An 18,301-nucleotide genomic window follows, 5' to 3' on the forward strand; every position below is an offset into this window, starting at 1 on the left:
AGATAAAAACTGAGTCCCTTATGTTTTCTCCATAATCTCATATACTCCCCACCCTCCCCAGAAGCAATCATAGTCATGAATCAAGTTCCATTGGTTTATATTTTAATTATATGTATAGATTTCAAAATATATGAAATTGCTTTACGTATTTCCAATTTAGGTAAATGATAGCATGGCATATGTATTGTTCTAGAACATCTAATCTCCCCTCAAATCTGTTTTTTTAAATCCTTGCATATAATTACACATAACATTCAGGTCATTTGTTTTGAACAGTAGATAACACCTATATTTAATTTATTTGCGTAAAGTCCATAGTATGAATTTACCTCATTTGATCAATCCATTTCCTCCTGAGGAGGGTACTTGAGTTGATTCGTTTTTTTACTACTATATAAAATGAAGCTATTAACTTTCAGATACATGTCTCCTTATAAACTTTGGCCCAGTTTTACTTAATTGTGAGTCTGTTTTTAAAATTTTATTTATCAGAGTTATTTAAATGTTCCAAATGCTAATCTTTCTTTTTTATATCTGTTGAAAATATATTCCATTTTTAATTTGGTTTTTATTGTAATTTTTTTATTGTATAGTTCATGTAGAATTTTTCAATTTTGATATAGTGTAATTCGTTAATTTTTTCCATGAGATCTACCTTTTGAATCTTGCTCAAGAAATCCTTACATATCACAGGCCATAAAGATAGTCTCCTATTGGAACTGTGGTGTTTCTGAAATTTTGAATTGAATTGCTTTTAGACACAGCACATTCTCTCTTGCTCACCACAAATCCCACTAGGCCTTAGTCTCTCATACCTAGTCAATTTAACACATTTTCCCTTAGGTACCTGAGGTTGTAGTCTGTGGATTAGAGAGTCAAAGAATAAAGTTACACAAACTAGATTTTTCAGACTTGGGTTAGAGTTAAATTATGATTATAGCTGTACAACCCCAGTCTAAGTTTCCATGGAAATGAAGGCTTGATAGACTTCATTCTGGGAGATTGACAGCTTCTATTAAGTATCATATAAGTTTTGCAGAGGTGTACTCCAACACATAGAAGCTGAATAATTTGGTTTATTACCTGCCTATAACAAACTTTATAGACATTTTTGTTTTCTATCTTGCCAGACTAATCAATGTTAACCCTGATGTGTATGACCCTTAGATGCTGGACTGGAGATTGGCAAGTGCACATTTTATCCTGGCTGCAACGTTGATGGTCTGGAGCTCAGGAAAAGTGCTGTCAGTGGATGTCACAACAGAGGTAATGGAAACTAGCTTAAGGGACCATACTTCTTTTAAGAACATAAGCCAGTTTTATTAATGTCAGAAGCAGGTGTTGCTGATAAGTAGGGAGAAGGTTTGATAACACAAAAATCAAGTAAATAGGCATTTCTTTCTATGCCTTGTCCTCACCGTGGATTCAGAGAAAACCAGCTATCTAAATGTTAAAAAAAAAAAAAAGCTGTAAGTAACAACAAAGATTTGTACTCCATAAACCAAAAACTATAGGAGAAAATTCATTATAATTTCAGCCATATTTATAATTGAATCGATTACATGAAGATGAAGTGCTTTTATGTGAAATTTGAAGTCGTTTACATGTCAAGATTTGAGTAGTTGGGCCAAAATTTTATCACTCTACAGATGTTTTCTTGCTGCCAAGACTAAACTACAAAGGAAAAGAAATGTGAGGACATCGCCTCACAGAGAGAAGTTAATTTGGCTCATTTGATCTTAATAGAAACATACATTCTTTGTGCTTCTTAAATAACATAAAGTGAGAATCTGAAATGTGTTTTACTGAAGGACAAGTTTTATACAAGTTTTGTGAATTTTTCCTGATGATTAAGAATATCTTTAAAAAGAAACAAAAATCTACATTGTATATATGTCAGTTGGAAGAATGAACACATAGTTTTTGGAAGAAGCTCTGAGAGATAATAAAAGATCTCCTAAATTTTCCCTTTGAAGGTTTGCCTCCTGATCTTAAGAGTTTCTTTCTCATGATTATAACATCCTTCCCCTCTTTAGTTTCTATGCTGCCAAGCTCATGTAGGGAAGTAACAGAAGTTGAGGTTTTTTTTAAAAGTTGTGGACTTTGAACTATGAGTTACAAAGAGCTATAGAGATTTTTAATGTTTTTATATGATGAAAGTAGTGTTTGGGGATAATTAACTTCATGGCAGTATTCAGGACAGGATAGAAAAAAGAGAGAGAGAGAGGAGATAAATAAATTATACGGTGATTGAGAGTGTGCATTAAGCAGTGAAGAGGACCTGATATAAATCTCTCCTCATGGGAGTCAGAAAGAGCAGGGCAAGAGGGGTTTTCCAGAAAGAACTGACCAGACTTAGAGCAGATTTCAATGGTTTAGGAAAGAAGGAGCTCAATGGCTTTAGGTCTCAAGAGCTTTGAGGTAGACTATAAGTATTGCAAAAGAGAATTGTGTGAGTCAATGATAAAAAGGCTTGGAAAGTACTACTGTTTCATTTTATTGGGAAAAAACTGAAGGGAATAGAAAGAGAATAAGAGAAGTAACTCAAAAATAAAGACAGGAAGTGAAGAAAAAGAGTCTTTCCCAGACCAAGAATCTGGCAAGAATGTGACTAAAGGAGGAAAGGGAAGAGATCCCTGTAGTTAACCCTTCTTCCCACAGGGGAATAGTCTCAGACTCTTGGGAAAGAAGTAGCATCCCCTGCACAACAAAATGACTCCAGATTGCTAGCAGGAGAGTTTTCTGAAATGCTGTGATTGCGCCTGAGAAAGGAAGACAGACTTCACAAACTGGAAGCTTATACTTTTATGATTTGGATGACATGCCAAGTGGCAATATGCGTAAATAAACAAATAAACAAGAAATCTGACATGGGACAATAAAGTCCTTGGGATAGGTCTGACTCATCATAGACACTCATTAATATTTGTTAGTAAATCTCATGGGTGGAGATGCTAAGCTCCTTCAAGGCACAGACTGGATTTTACTCATTTTTGTATCTCTTGGGTCTAACGCAGGACCTGCACAGTGGATGTTTAGGGGCTTGAATCAGTAAGGAATGAATGAGTGGTGAAAAGAAAATAACATGAGGTTTAGATTTTTTTCAGAATTCATTCAATAAATATTCAGCAGAAATTTATTGAGTACTAACTATGCGCAAAATACTGGGATAGGCATTGAATAGAGCAGACAAAAGACTAATTAGACATAGTCTTTGCCCTCAAGTTACTCACAATCTAATAGGCAATACAAATATATTGTAGCTAATCTAATACAAGGGAAAATGTAATGATTGCAGTGATGAAAGAAGTATAGATAAAGTGCTTTTGGAGTAATAAGGAAGGATGCAGTTGTTACCGGGAAAGAATCTGAAAGAATAATCAGTTATACTAAATTTTAGAGGCAGGCCTCCTTTAGAGGAGTTTACCCTTTTTTTTATTCTTTGTGTGTATGTGTATGTGTGTGTGTTTGTGTTTTGTTTCCTTTTCATTTCTTTTGGATAAACCTCATCTCTATGTGTTTTTGTCCCCAAAAGTCTTTCTCTCTGGATCATAACTCATGAGAAATCAAGGTTCATGACAGGCATGTCAGCTAAAAATAGCAAAAGCCAAATGCAGATGATTGTATGTATTTTCTTCTTGTTAATGAATGGAATCACCTTTCCTGCCCTATAGGCCTTTGATTCTAGAGTCTTAGATGTTCAGTCACCACCCACAGTCAAGGAAGAGAAATCAGCCACTGATCTGGCAGCAAAACTCTTGCTTCTTGATGAACTTGTGTCTCTGGAGAATGATGTGATTGAAACAAAGAAGAAAAGAAGCTTCTCTGGTTTTGGTTCTCCCCTGGACAGACTCTCAGCTGGCTCTGTAGATCATAAAGGTAAACAGAGGTAAGTGAACTCTTAGAGAAGGAACATTTTCATTTTCTAATTCTTGCACTCTGAGTTCAGAAACAGAGAAGTCCACATTAAAAAAATACAATGAAAACCTTGTAGGTAAATAGATTTAAAAGTGTCTTAGCTAATTTCTGAGTTTAATGGCATCATTTTAGAAATAATGTTTAGGGAGCAAAATAACTGCTACAGTATGCACTAATATTTTTGTCAAAATGCTTTCTGAAGAAGATTCTGTTACATGTAAATATAAAGTAGCTCTTATAAGACATAACAGCATTTGGGAAGCAGGGGGAAACGTGTGTCCTATGAGATAAATGTTCTGGTCAGTTGCATTTTCTATTTAATAAAGGTAACCACAGTACCATTTTATTTTTACCCTTGTTACACAACATTCCAAATGATGTGAGTAAGTCCCCTCTCCTATACCAAGAAAGCAGTGAAGAGCTCTCAGGACCTGGAGTCAGGACACATGTGTTTAAGTCAAATTTCTAAGCATTTCTAGCCATGTGACTTGTATAACAATCTTATTCTCTGTGATCCTCAGCTTATTCATCTGGAAAATGGGGATAATTACTTACCTCTATAAAAATCAGATGAGTACTTTGTAAACTGTTAACTGTTATAACAGAATTAGAGTAATTAAATCTCTCTTTAATCATTGAGTTTCAGTACTTTAAAGCAGTCATTCCAAACTTAATTCATTTTCTACCCCCTCAGTATCTGTTCCTCATGCTGTATATTTCACAGCAGCAGTGACACAAGGATCACCCAATTCCCCAAATTCTGGAATTTGGGGAATTTACTAGGATCCCTTTTGCTCACCAGGATTCCATTTGCTTACTTTAAATATTCCATTATTCACTAAATTCTCTAAATCCTACTTGTTTTATATGTTTAATATCTCCAGAATATCCTTTTACATTAAGGCTTACTAATTCTGGCCTAAATAATCTTTTTGACATGTTTTCTTTCTCCAGTCTTTCCCCATCTCCACTTCCACCACCATCCTCACCCCTTTACTGGTGAATGCATCCTTTACTCTGCTACCAGGGGGATCATCTAACACAAAAATCTTTTCATGAAAAGTTCCCATTGCTTACAAGATAAAAGCAAACTCCTTTAGGAAATTCAATGAAAATTTTCATAATCTGGCACCTCTTTTCTTCCTGCACTCATTTCCACATCCTTTAGTCCAGTTTCACTTGGTTACTTGGAGTTCTAGGACACATCACTTTTGTTCCTGGTCCGTGACTTTGCTTTTGCTCGATGATTCTCATCAATACAAGATGCAATTTGCTAGGCTTCTGAAAGATTCTCAAGGTTACACTAGGAAATAAAATCATCACTTTGGGACTATAATTTATCCAACATGTACTTGAAAAAAATACCACACATGTATTTTGAAATTCAGGTCGTATTCTAATGAAACAAATACAAGTTAGTTCCACTTATGTTCTAGGCACTGTGTTGGGCTACGGTGGAAAAAAGAAGGAAAATATAGTCTTTGTCCCTCAAAGAGATCACATACCAATAAGAAACAGAAATATTTATAACGAATTATAACACAAAGCAAGAAGAGAGGCAATTTTTAAAGAAGGTTATAGAAAGCCAAAGGTTAAGTGGAGAAAATATTGTGCCTTCTAATAAATAGTATTTCTTTGATTCCTGGATCTTGCAATACAGTCTATAAAATAATTTGAAAGTCAACATGTAAACATTTATGTAAATATTTATATATGAATTTATAATAGCATACATAGCATATATACCAAATATTTATTACATAAATCTTATAAATATATATAATCTACATTGAGATTCCATCATAACAATTTCTTTAGGAAGTGTCATAGATACTATATTAGGAGATATAGTCTATCTAACACAGCTTGGCTTGGAAGAAAAGGAAATTGGCAAGCACTTAGTCATTTGAACAGATTTTCACATATAAAGGCTAAAAATAAACTATTATAAGTGTGTAAAAAATTATGGAATATTGTTCTCATGAGTACTTCCTGAGGAAGCTACTGGATGAAATTCTTCAAACAATCAAAATGACTGGAGAAGTAACATCATAAGAATTGGTGTGAACGTAACTTTAGAATTAAAGTGTGATGATGGTTCCAAAAAAAAAAAGAGTGCCATGTGTTATAGTTATGCAGTCTGACAATATAGATACAGCAAAGTATCAAGCAATTCAGGGACAGTAGAGGGAGCATATGAAATTTAGAATGAGTTTTTGATTGCTTCATGGCTATTAACTGAGAATAAAAGGATATTACAACAAATAGTTGCTTGCAGACATGGAGAAGAAGGGAAAACGTGGAATTTTCTCTTTATAGAATTTGTACAGCTAAAGTAATGAAGAAACAATAGAATTAGTAGATGTAGAAATTCTCCTTTATAGAATTATTCCAGCTAATAAATGAAGAAGGAGTGGTAGTATTAGAATGTCTCTATTTTGCAAACCCTAATGAAATGATGGCTTTCGACAATGATTGTCAGTTTCTGCTAACATCACAAGAGGAAAAACAGTGAGTCATTATATGCTCCCTGATGGAAGAACTCAACACTACCCATATAACAGAATTGAAAAAAAAAAAAATTTCTTGCCTCTACTTCTACCTGCCAATTTCCAGGAAATATAGAAGACAAAGAAATGACTTCAGAAACATTATAGGGAAGCAAACAGCAATTCAGACTGTAGAAAACAGCAGAATAAATAACCTAGTTTCTTCAATAAATAATTTACAAAGATTTGAAGAAAAACAAGAGATGGAGGAGGGAAGGGATCCAAAAGATCAAAGTAGATTTAAGGGACTTATTAACTAGTCACAATTTTGGGGGGTTGTAATTCAAGCAATGGTCTGTTTAAAAATTAACATGTGTAAGAGACAATTGTGAATGTGCACTGCGGCTACTTAATGATTTTAAGTAATTATTGTCTCTTTTAAATATGAAAATGGTACTGTGGTTACATTAAAAATTAGATTTATTGTTATTTAAATATTTAGTTGTAAGTATTTGTCTAGGATTTGCTTCAAAATAATACAGGAGTGGGAATGGAATAAATGAAACAAGACCTACCATAATCAGTAATTGTTGACTTAGAATGATGCATACATGGGAGTCTATTATACTATTCTATTTTCGCCTGTGTTTGAAATGTTTCATCACAAATTAAAGAAATGAAATTAAACAATAAGATAAACAAGAGATGAGACCTGGCAGAAGAGTAAATACATTCACCATATGATAACGCTAAGAAAATGATTCAGAATATATCACAAAGGTATGGAGAACAGAATGAGAAATTACAACATACAATTTAATCTAATTAGAGTTTAATGGTGATAAGTAGAAGAGAATCACTATTTAAAGAAATTATGGGTATTTTTTCAATAATTTTCCAAAAATGGTGAAAAAAGATGATTTGCCGAATTCCGTAATAACAGCAAATTTTGACCCAAATAACTAGTACTATTTTTGAAAGGTTAATTGGGTTAAGAAAAATTATTCTGTTAAAAGGAAGTCAGGTAAGAGATGGCTTAAAGGCCTGAACATTCAGGGCATGTTCTTGGGATGACTAAATAGCATGGTGTAGGTTCAGCAGCAATCATTCATATTGTTGCCCTCTGGACTGTGCAGTACAAAACCTATATAATCTTAGTAAGTGTCTCTGGAACCAGATTGTGATGGTCCCATTGAGTGTTGTATAAAGAAAGGATATTAGTAATTAATGATCTTCAGAGGTCAAAACTGGTCAATTTTCTTTTTCCTTTTTCTCTACCTTTCCCTTCGCCTCCAACTACTTCCAGAAGGTTGGAAGTGTTAAGGACAGCTAATGCATTTGCACAGAAGTTTACGCATGAGCTTGAAAAATTGAGGACTTCCCCTAATCAAGACTCTATATTTTGTTTCATGACTACAGTTAGAATACAGAGACTCTGCTCCTTTGTACTCGATGGCTTAACAACAAAGGTGACCTCCTATATCAGGACTGTTTTATTTAGCATTTATTTAGAATGACATATACAAATTAATAGTTTTCTTTTTTACATATAATTTATTTATGTCTTTTATACTTTTATTTTTGATAGTGGATGTTTTACCCCCCCTTTTTTTTTCCGTAGCTTTTTTTTTTTTTTTTTTTTTAATTAAATTATTTATTTATTTATTTTTGGCTGTGTTGGGTCTTTGTTTCTGTGCGAAGGCTTTCTCTAGTTGCAGCGAGCGGGGGCCACTCTTCATCGCGGTGCGCGGGCCTCTCACTGTCGCGGCCTCTCCTGTTGCGGAGCACAAGCTCCAGACGCGCAGGCTCAGTAATTGTGGCTCACGGGCTTAGTTGCTCCGCGGCATGTGGGATCTTCCCAGACCAGAGCTCGAACCCGTGTCCCCTGCATTAGGCAGGCAGATTCTTAACCACGGTGCCACCAGGGAAGCCCCCCCTTTTTTTTTAAAGAAAGGGCAGTGTTTATAAATTTATTTATTTTGACTGTGTTGGATCTTCGTTTCCGTGCGAGGGCTTTCTCCAGTTGCGGCGAGCGGGGGCCACTCTTCATCACGGTGCGCGGGCCTCTCACTGTCGCGGCACAGGCTCCAGACACGCAGGCTCAGTGGTTGTGGCTCACGGGCCTAGCCGCTCCGCGGCATGTGGGATCTTCCCGGACCGGGGCACGAACCCGTGTGCCCTTCATTGGCAGGCGGATTCTTAACCACTGCGCCACCAGGGAAGCCCTGTTTTACCCCCCCTTTGAATTAGATTCCATGAACACTTCCTGTGAGGTTTTCCTTCAGGATTCATTTTTTATTCAGGAATTCCTGTTCTTGGTCTTAAAGCAAACATTAAATCTGTCTATTAGAGATTTGGAAAACAATGGGAGATAAGTAATAGATATTGCATAATATATTTCTATACACATTCTTGAGTTTTAATTGAAAAATAATTTTAGATTTCTTTCGAAGTATAATGCTAACTCAAACAACATTAAATGTTAAATTTTTCTATCATCTGTTGCAAAGATATTTGAGAATCATTTAAATGTATATGATAAAGTCACAGGACTAAAATGTGTGTTTTCCTACATTTACTAGCAAGAATATACAGGTTAGAGTTTTGCAACTATTTTATTAAAAGATTTCTAAAAATTATCGTAATTTTGCTTGGGAGAGCTGTACATAATGTTATTTGCTGTTCTTTGATTACATTATATGAGATAAGACCTTTGGTCCTTTAGTCCAGATAGCTTTACTACTTCTTTACTTGCTTTTGAATTATTCACAAGGCCAGGATTATCTTGTTACCTTACTATGCATGAACGTATACAGAACACTTTCTTTGTTGCTTACAAACACTTGTGATGTTCATGTATATGCCATCAATTTTTCTCCTTCTCGGGGCATGCATTTTCTATTTTCTCATACTCACCGAGAGAAGGTTATAGGTCTGAGATCCATTTTCCATACTGTAGCCCAAAGATTTCACCCATCACTAAATCTAGGAATTCATAAGCTCTTTCTGTGTCGTGGGCCACTGTGGACCCCTTCTCAGAATATTGTTTTTAAATGGATAAACGTCATGAGTTCATAGGTTACTAATATATAGAAACAGAATTATCATAATACTTAAAATGAATTTGTAATATGGCAACATATATGCTTCTTTATTAATGCATAAAATAAGATCTAAAAGACATGTCTAAATAACAATAAATTCAAGTAGTGCTGAACATAAAAACAATTTCAAAGTATCTGTAATGATAAAAACGTCATCTGAATGTATCTGTGATTTCTACTGTGACAAGGGTTTACTTACTACTAACACCATTGTGATTTGTTCTCTACATTCATAACTGAAACAAATGCTATATTTCGATTAGCGGATAATGAGACTAAAGGTGTAACATTTCCCATCCATGTTTATGGATCCTTGAATTACATGACCCCAGATTTTAAAACTCTGTCTCACGCATATGAAATGCATTATTTTATTTTCAATTACTATATTCAGAAAAGAAAAATTTTAAACTCTGCTTTTGAAAATGTGAAGAATGAATGAACAGCTAGGGAAAAAGAAAAAAGAAAACAAACAAACATTAAAAATACCAGGGCAAAGTCCATGTCAGATCATCATAAAATGAAGCAAAGAACCATCTGTTGTTTCCTATTTTATATCATATTTAACATTTTTTTCACCTGAATATGACACTAGCTTCATTTTCAATTGGATGTGCAAGTTACTTTAATTCTCAGGGCAGGGTTATCTCAACTATGCTTTGAAGTTCAAAATATTTCTTCATTCGGTTCACTTGTTTAAAGCCTGAAGTTAATGGTCATTCAGCTTATGAAAAATAAAAGGAAGCAGCTATGACCATATCCCTAGCAAAATCGTATCTACTATTTGAATGACACTTTAATATTAGAAGGTATTGGAATTTTTCTAAAAGGTGGTTTCTCTCACTTCTTCACACAACACTGAAAATGCCTCGTAAAATATTAACAAAAATAATAATACTTTATATCTGAATTTAATTAGGATAATCATTTTCACAACTGTTATTGTTTTAATTCTCCCATTAATATTTTGAGGTCAGCAAAGCAAGTAATATCATTGTGTCACTCGGGGTTCCTGCAGGAAACAGGCAGGAAACAGGAAACATTTGAAATAGGAAAATTTGAGAAGGATTTAGACACAGGAAGACTATTTACAAAAGGCTGGGTAGAAACAAATCATAATGGATGGCACAACAGCCCAGGACCCTGGTCTGAAGAGTCAGATGCCTTGGGAGAAGCCGTGACCTTCAGTTAGGAGGAAGTGATCTTGCAAGGAGGCAGCGAGGGGAAAATTATCCTGACTTCACTTCCTCTCTCCTTCCAGTCTCTCCTGCCAAGGCTGCCCATTAGGCCTGTCCCAAACCAAAGCCAGGGAGCACAGGCACTTTTCTGGGATCCAGAGAGGTTAGTTTCCTTGACTGAAAGTAGGGTGAGAAAAGTCAGAGAGTGTATCTGGAGAACAGATGGAAGACACCCAGTACAGTTATATACATTCTATAGATTCAGGTCAATAAACACTTTGCTCTCTAACGTTGTTATTATAACCACTTAATTGAAAGAGAAGACTCCATAGAACATAATTAGAAAAGCAACTTTATCCCTCACCCACATGCATTCAAACCCATTCAGTAGGAGTTGTTTCCTATCTCTTGGGTAAAAACACAGGCAGGTACTATGACCCTACAGGTCACACTGAAATAATAAAAATTCGTCTCATCACTTTTACTAGAAAAACAATCATATTTCAGTAATTAAAATAATAAAAATAATATGTTTTAGCCCAAACTATGAATATTATTAAAGTTTCTCCTTTTCAAGCTGGAAAGCTGCACTGGGAAGAGGTTTGTGGTCAGTTTGTCCTCACCCCTTCCCCTACCACACTGGGCTGCCTTATGTTTCCTCCAGTATTGGGGATGTGGGTGCAGAGAAGTAAGGAAAAGTCTTACTTGACTGATGCTATCATGACTTGACTTTTGTGCTCTCTGGCCTCAGTAAATGCTCAAAGATGACTCCTCACCATGGGCCGTTTTGTGGGGTCACTGCATAACCCCCATAGGGAACATTGACATAAATACCTTGCCTCCAGCAATGCTTCTCTTTCAGCAGGTCAGTTTTGCTCTTCACCTTCATCCTACCCGCTCAGTTTCTTCATTTGACACCACCAGCAGCATCCTGCTGAGGCCGCCTCACCCATAACCCCTGGCCAAAAGCCCTTCAGGGAAGTTTCCTTTTATAATTAACCTAGGCCAACTCTACCCACATGCTCGCTCTACATCTGTTCCACAGAAAACCCACATCCTTGACTCTGGTCACTGAAAGTAAAGCTGTTGCTTATATAACCACTTCTTCACTCTGGCATCGAGCCAATTCTTACAGCATCCTGCCCTTTAGATTTCATAGTCTGTTCTGTGAGGTCTACCCTGCTTCAATGGGTATATGCAAACTTTTCTTGAAGCTCTTTCTCTATATGAAAGAAGAGGGAAATGTCACCATTCTCCAGAAACTTGCTCCAGAGAAATTCTCCTTCTTTACCTATTCAATATCAATCTTTTTATTGGATTAAGGTTGAGGAAATTAGTTTGTAACAACCTCCTTTACAAATAGTGCATAACTTTAGCACCTTACTTTGGAATGCAAGAGAAAGTACCACAGTTTTGTGTTTTTTTTTCCCCCTTCAACTTTTCTAGACCACAGCCAAAACTGAGATAGAAAGAATCCAATTATAACATTCTGATACACTGGGGTTTTTTTTATTCCTAACACCCTAAGAAGATATTAGCTCCATTTTATTAGTATATTTTCACAGATATAAAATGATTTCCTTGGCATAATGTAGCTACAACATCAAGTTGTTGAACTCCAAGTCCAATGACTTTCCACTGAAATAAGCTGCTTATGATAAAGAAATTAAAGTTATACGTGAATAAGGCACTTGTCCAAGGCCAGGAAAAGTGAGATTCACTTAGAATGCATGCATTAAATAAATCATTTTGAAAAACTGTACCAACGGTATATGTGTTTCTATCCAAAGCCAGACATAAGGTTCAGACTAAAGTTGAGAATAGCAATTCCAACTTCAATTTGTCAGATATGATTGCGCTTCTTGATGACCATGCCAAAGATTAAAGGTGAAAATCCTAACATTTCACCTTTCTACTTCATTGTGAAGCAATGTCGCAGGCTGAGACCAACCTAGGTATCTCATGATTTTTGCTACTTTTTTGCAGCACGTAATTGTTAATACCCAAAGGAGGTACTTCAAAATGGGCTCCATTTCATAGTGAAGAACACAGAGAAAGGATTCAGAATGTGGTGCCCTATTTCCATGTTTCCTTCCTCATATTTAAAAGCCTGTCTGTACTATAGGAAATGCACTTGAGCATTGATCTTGGGTCATTTTTCCCAATAATTGTTCTTTACTGCTTGCCTCTTACACCCCAGCTCAACTCCATGGAAAGAGAGAGTTCCTTTACCTTTTCTCTCTACCCTTCATATATGAAGGTTTTAAACTTTCTCCTAAAAGGGATAATACTTGATTCCATATATGGGCTTTGAAATGTACATTACCTACTCCCCCAAAAAGAAAATTCTAGAAGACATTTTTGTGTAAATTCATTTGCTGGATAGAAGTTTTGAGTGTCATCAGACCCTCAAAGAGGCTCATGAGCCAAGCAAATGAAAATCCTTTCTGCCTAATCCTACAGCTCTACAGTAGTTTCCAAATCAAGCATGCCTGGGTTACTTTACAGTGAACCCTTTAAATCTCATTTTTTCATTCCAGTGCTCCTGGTTTGTTTCTGAATGCTTGTTCGTATGGCCCTTTCCTTGGGATAATACTTCAGAAGCTGACATTATGCCTAGTCAGCACCATCATCATACGTTTAATAGAATCTATTTAACATTGAATTACCACTTTTGAGACAGAACTCCAAAAGTCATAAGTCAACTGTGTGCTAATGAAGTAGCAGTTTCTTTCATCATTCTAAACATATCCCATTTATTTAGTCATATTTCTTAGCCTTGTGTTTCCACGTAGAGAAACTCCAGTTAAGGAAAGACTGGCCCCAAGCCCCACCACTTAATTCACTCCTTCTCAAAGGAGAAGTAATCACGTACTTCATAGGTCAGTTTGCGAGGAGTAGTTGAGCATGTTTAGCTCATCCCTTTTCTTTCTGTTTTTATTTGATAATTATGACTAATTGTGTAAATCCATCTAATCCTCAAAGGAGATGTAAGAAAGTCATTTAAATGCAAATTAAAGTCTTATTCTACATTCAGCTTGATCAAAATGACATTTTGATTTCTCCACATTGTTCATTCATATCTTATTTCTGTATTGCTTCTGAAGGTGGACTCAGGAAAAAAAGGCATTATGTATTGGCCCTTAAAAACTACATCATCACTCAGACTTAATGTGGTCCTTCATCAGAACATTCTGGAATTTGAATTTGAAAGCCTAATTGTCTCTTTTAAATTTAAACATGACTGTGGACTTTAATGATTTCTCTTTTCATTCTTTACAGGGACTTGCTGAGTCTCCTTCATTTTACTCTGTCTCATACATCAGTTTTTCCAAGCTCATAAATTTATATCTAACTTCCTATAGTCATTTATTAATTCTGTAATTTTAAATTGTGGTAACCAATATTGCAGGACTTAGGGGTCACCATTTGTTTTATTGTTTTCATATGCCCCATAAGTTCTTCCTGGAACCCCCAAACTTGGCTGTGATCTCTTCTCTTGTGGAATCCCAAAGCACTTTGAATCTTACCGTATTAGATCTCTATTGCTATGCAAACAAGTTACCCAAAACGTAGCAGCTTAAGACAATAGTAAACATTTATGTTCTCACTCAGTTTCTGTGCATCAAAAATCTAGGGAAAGTTTGCATGGATGATTCTGGTTCAGGGTCTCTCCCAAGGTTACAGTGAAGAAGTTGGCCAGGGCTGCAGTCATCTGAAGGCTACATGGGGCCTGGGGATATCCATTTCCAAAACGGCCCACTCATAATGCTGATGACAGGAAGTCTCAGTCCCTCACTAGCTGTTGCCAGAAGGCCTTAGTTCATTGCCATGTAAACCTCTCTATAGGGCTGTGCGATGAACTTAGGAAATGGCAATTGACTTCCCCTAGAGTGGGTGATCCAACAAAGCAAGGCAGAAGCTGCAATATTTTTCATTACTTAGCTTTAGAAGTCATTTCCACAATATGCTATTGGTTACAGAGGTCAGCCCTGTTCAATATGGAAGGAGACTGCATTATAGTAGAATTATTGGGGTTTATCTTGGAGCCTGGCTACTATACTCACCTAAGCTTTAAAGTATACTTATTTAATTCTGTGTTTTGCTCATCTAAATTACTGAACTATTTAAATGAACATTCTCTGTTAGCCATTACTATACTTTCCCTTTTTGCTGTTACTCAATGTTGGTAGAGCTGCATGCCCTTCTTGAAAGGGGCCAAGCATTTTATTGTCCCTTTAAGATGTAACAGCAAATCAGACTATTGTTTTTAGGGAACACCCTCCACACTCTGATTCCTAAGTTTCTTTCCTTGGAACTCAAAACAGTAAGCAGGATCAATAAAAATTGTGTGTATCCTAAAATTGGGGGAAAAAATGTTTAAGTTCACATGAAACAACTATTAAAATTAATGAAGTATCTGTTCACAAAATAAGCCTTAAAATTTTTAAAGGCTTGGTTATCATACAGAACATATTCTCAGACCATGACATAACTAAATAAGTAACAAAAGGATACCTAAAAAAGAAGGTACAGTTCTCAACTCATTTCATGAGAATAGCATTATCTGGACACCAAAACCATGTGTGGAGAGAACAAGAAAAGAAAATTACAGGACAACTTCATTAATAATTATAGATATGAATTCCTACCAAAAAAATCAACAAAACAATTCCAAAAATATATCAAAAAGATAAAACACCAATATCATGTTGGGTTTATCACAAAAATACAGTACAGTGTTGATTTGCTTTAGAAAGTCAAATAATAGAACTAATAAATTGAAGAAATAAAGCCATATCATCTCAAAAGATGCAGAAATAGCATTCAATAAAATTAAACATCTATTCATGATCTAAATCACCAGTGGACTAATAACAGAAGGGACCTTTTTTAACCAAATAAGGGACTCCTATTAAAAAATCCTACAACATATATTCTTAAATGATAAGCAACAGCAAATCCAATAAATTATTGAAGGTCTTTATGGAGAAAATTATAAAAATATATGAAAAGGCATTAAAGATAAACTAAATAACTGATCTTGGATAGTAAGATTTAATATTATGAAGATTTCAGTTTTCTCCAACTTGATTTATACCTTAGATTCAATACAATTCCAGGTAAAACTGCAAAAGGATTTCCCATGAAACTTGACAAGGTGAATCTAAAATTTATGAATAGTTAGGTGTGAATATAGAAAAAAAAAGGAGAAATATGACCCTTATGTCACTCCATAAATAACAAATAATTTTAAAAGGTTTAAAATTATAAATGTGAAAGGCAAAACTGCAAGAGGTTTTAGGGCAACATAGGATAATATTTTTGTAACATTAGAGGTGATTTAATGAACAAAATGTAAAAATATTGATAAATTTCAAAACAAAATTAAAGATTTTCATAAAAGACATTATTAACCACAAATGGGAAAGGATATTTGCTCATAACTGACAAGGTCTAATATTCAGAGTATAAGAAATTCTCCTACAAATCAATATTTAAAAGAAAAACAAACCAATAGAAAAAGGCAGCAGACTTAAGTACTTCCAAAAGAAGAAATCCAAGTGGCCAGTAAGCAAAGGGAAAGGTGAGCAACTTCATTAGTATTCACGGAAAGCAAACTAAGAACACAATGAGATACAACAACAAATGCACTAGATAGGCAAAATTAAAAGTCCACAATGGGAGGGTTGACATAGATTTGAAACAATAGGAACTGTCATACACTGCTCTTGGGTGTGTAAATTGGTACAACAACTTTGGAAAACAGTCTGGAACTATGTAATAAAATTAAGTATTGGCATAACTAGCAATTCTACTTCTAAAAATATACTGTAGAGAAATCCTTAAATGTGCATTACAAATGTGTAAGAAAATTTCTAGCTGAACAGTACATAACAATAATGAAAAAAAAGAAAAACAAATACCTCAAATTCCCATCCATGGTAAAATGTATTAATAAGCTGTTGTATATTCATTATTCAAAAAATGAAAAAAAAAAAAAAAAAAAAAAAAAAAATGAAATACCATATGACACTGAACATAAAAGAACTACATCTACCCATGACAACACGGACAAATCTCAAAACACAATATTTGCTGAAAGAAGTCAAGAAGTATTCACACATTTCTTTCAAATAAAATTCTAGAGCCATCTAAATTAACCAAGAGACTTTTGAACAAAACATATAGATTATAAAGAAAATAAAGGGAGATATTAGATCAAAATTCGTCCTACAGATTACTTCTGGGACAAAGTCATAGGAGGGATTCAACTTGGGAGGAAGAAGTACTGGTAATACTAAAGTACTGGTAATATTTTATTTCTTAACTTTGTGCTACCAATAGGGATGTTTATTTTATTTTTTTAAACTCAACATAGGTGAATTTATAGACTCTTTGGTATGTATGAAGTGATTCTAAATAAAAAGTGTAAATATAAGTTTTCTAACAGTTGTTTTAGAATGGTGAACATCTTTAGAAATTGAATTATCAAAGAATATAAATTTTAAAGAAAATCCTATTTGGCTCAGGAAGTCTGTATTTTAGTCTGAAGTTTAAAATTATATTTAAAATAATCCATCCTCCTTATATTACTTTAATAGATATTCTGTATCCTTAAACTACTTTCAGAATATTTTAGAATGGAAAAGGTGGATTGTTTTAAATGGATATATAATATAAGCCATGTCATACTGTTATTTTGTCACAAGAGGGACTAGATACTCAGAAAGTACAGTTTTCCCTTTTGGTCTTAAAAATATTTTTCTATGTTAACATTTATGTTTTATACACTGTGTATTACTGTCAGTGTATGTGTTGTAGATTGTAGTATGGTTATATATTTCATATCAGCAAAAATGTTAAGAGAAATACTAGTTTACCATTTTACTTCTGAATAGATAGAAACTGTGTAGAAATTATTTAACTTATTAAGGTATTGTTGTTTTTTGGTAAGTAGAAGAAATAAATAGAATCCAAGTCAACATCCCCTGGTTGCTAATACTTTTTGGATCGAATCTGGGGGAAAGAAGGGAAGGAAAGAGTAGGGAAGAAGGAAGGAGAAAAAGAGTTTATTTGTGCTTTTTACCATACTACAACTCCCTCTAGTTTACTTGAGCAGGAAAAGTAGATTAACCATAGTAAAGAAAGAAAAAAATGTTATTTTCATTTATTTTACCTTGAGTTTTGAAAATATACATTGGTAGTATGGACCAATAAATGTTCTGTTCTAATTTATAATGATGCATGAAACCATCATACTTCTCTTTAAAAAAGTAAAAGTATTATTTTTTGTGACACTATCCATTCCGCAGAAGCTTTGGGAGGTCAGTTCACATGTGAGGCACTACTCTTTTCCCAGGTGCCATTTCCTTCCTCTTCTCATCGGTCCTTTGAACACCTGGAAGGGGCTGGTTTCTCACTTCTTCTTCTGTTTGTCTGGGACTTTCCCTGAGCATTTTCCTCCATCCCAGGATGGCTTCTATCTTACCCCTTCCCTGGAGTTATAACGGGGAGTTGTCCATGAAGGAATTTAAGGGCTCAAGGAATAAAAATCACATCAGTTTAATGTTTTTATGTATTAACCATTTATACTCAGACATCAGCCCTA

The 18,301-nt window shown here is 34.8% G+C and overlaps 1 protein-coding gene across 3 annotated transcripts in view; it reads left to right on the forward strand.

The window, feature by feature from the left end:
* OSTN (osteocrin) overlaps window positions 1-18,301 on the forward strand; it is a 39,559-nt gene that overhangs the window by 9,935 nt on the left and 11,323 nt on the right. The window contains exons 2-4 of one of the 3 annotated variants that reach the window (XM_036849524.1): window positions 1,168-1,266; window positions 3,675-3,889; window positions 4,285-4,441. In XM_036849524.1, coding sequence (XP_036705419.1) covers window positions 1,168-1,266; window positions 3,675-3,889; window positions 4,285-4,387 — 417 coding nt within the window. In that variant the 3' untranslated portion in view covers window positions 4,388-4,441. Of the gene's footprint in view, window positions 1-1,167; window positions 1,267-3,674; window positions 3,890-4,284; window positions 4,445-18,301 lie in introns of those variants that run through there. The other 2 variants (XM_036849525.1, XM_036849526.1) reach the window with 2 other exon arrangements.

Source organism: Balaenoptera musculus, chromosome 4, assembly GCF_009873245.2.
Source record: "Balaenoptera musculus isolate JJ_BM4_2016_0621 chromosome 4, mBalMus1.pri.v3, whole genome shotgun sequence".
Classification (NCBI taxonomy): Eukaryota; Metazoa; Chordata; class Mammalia; order Artiodactyla; family Balaenopteridae; genus Balaenoptera; species Balaenoptera musculus.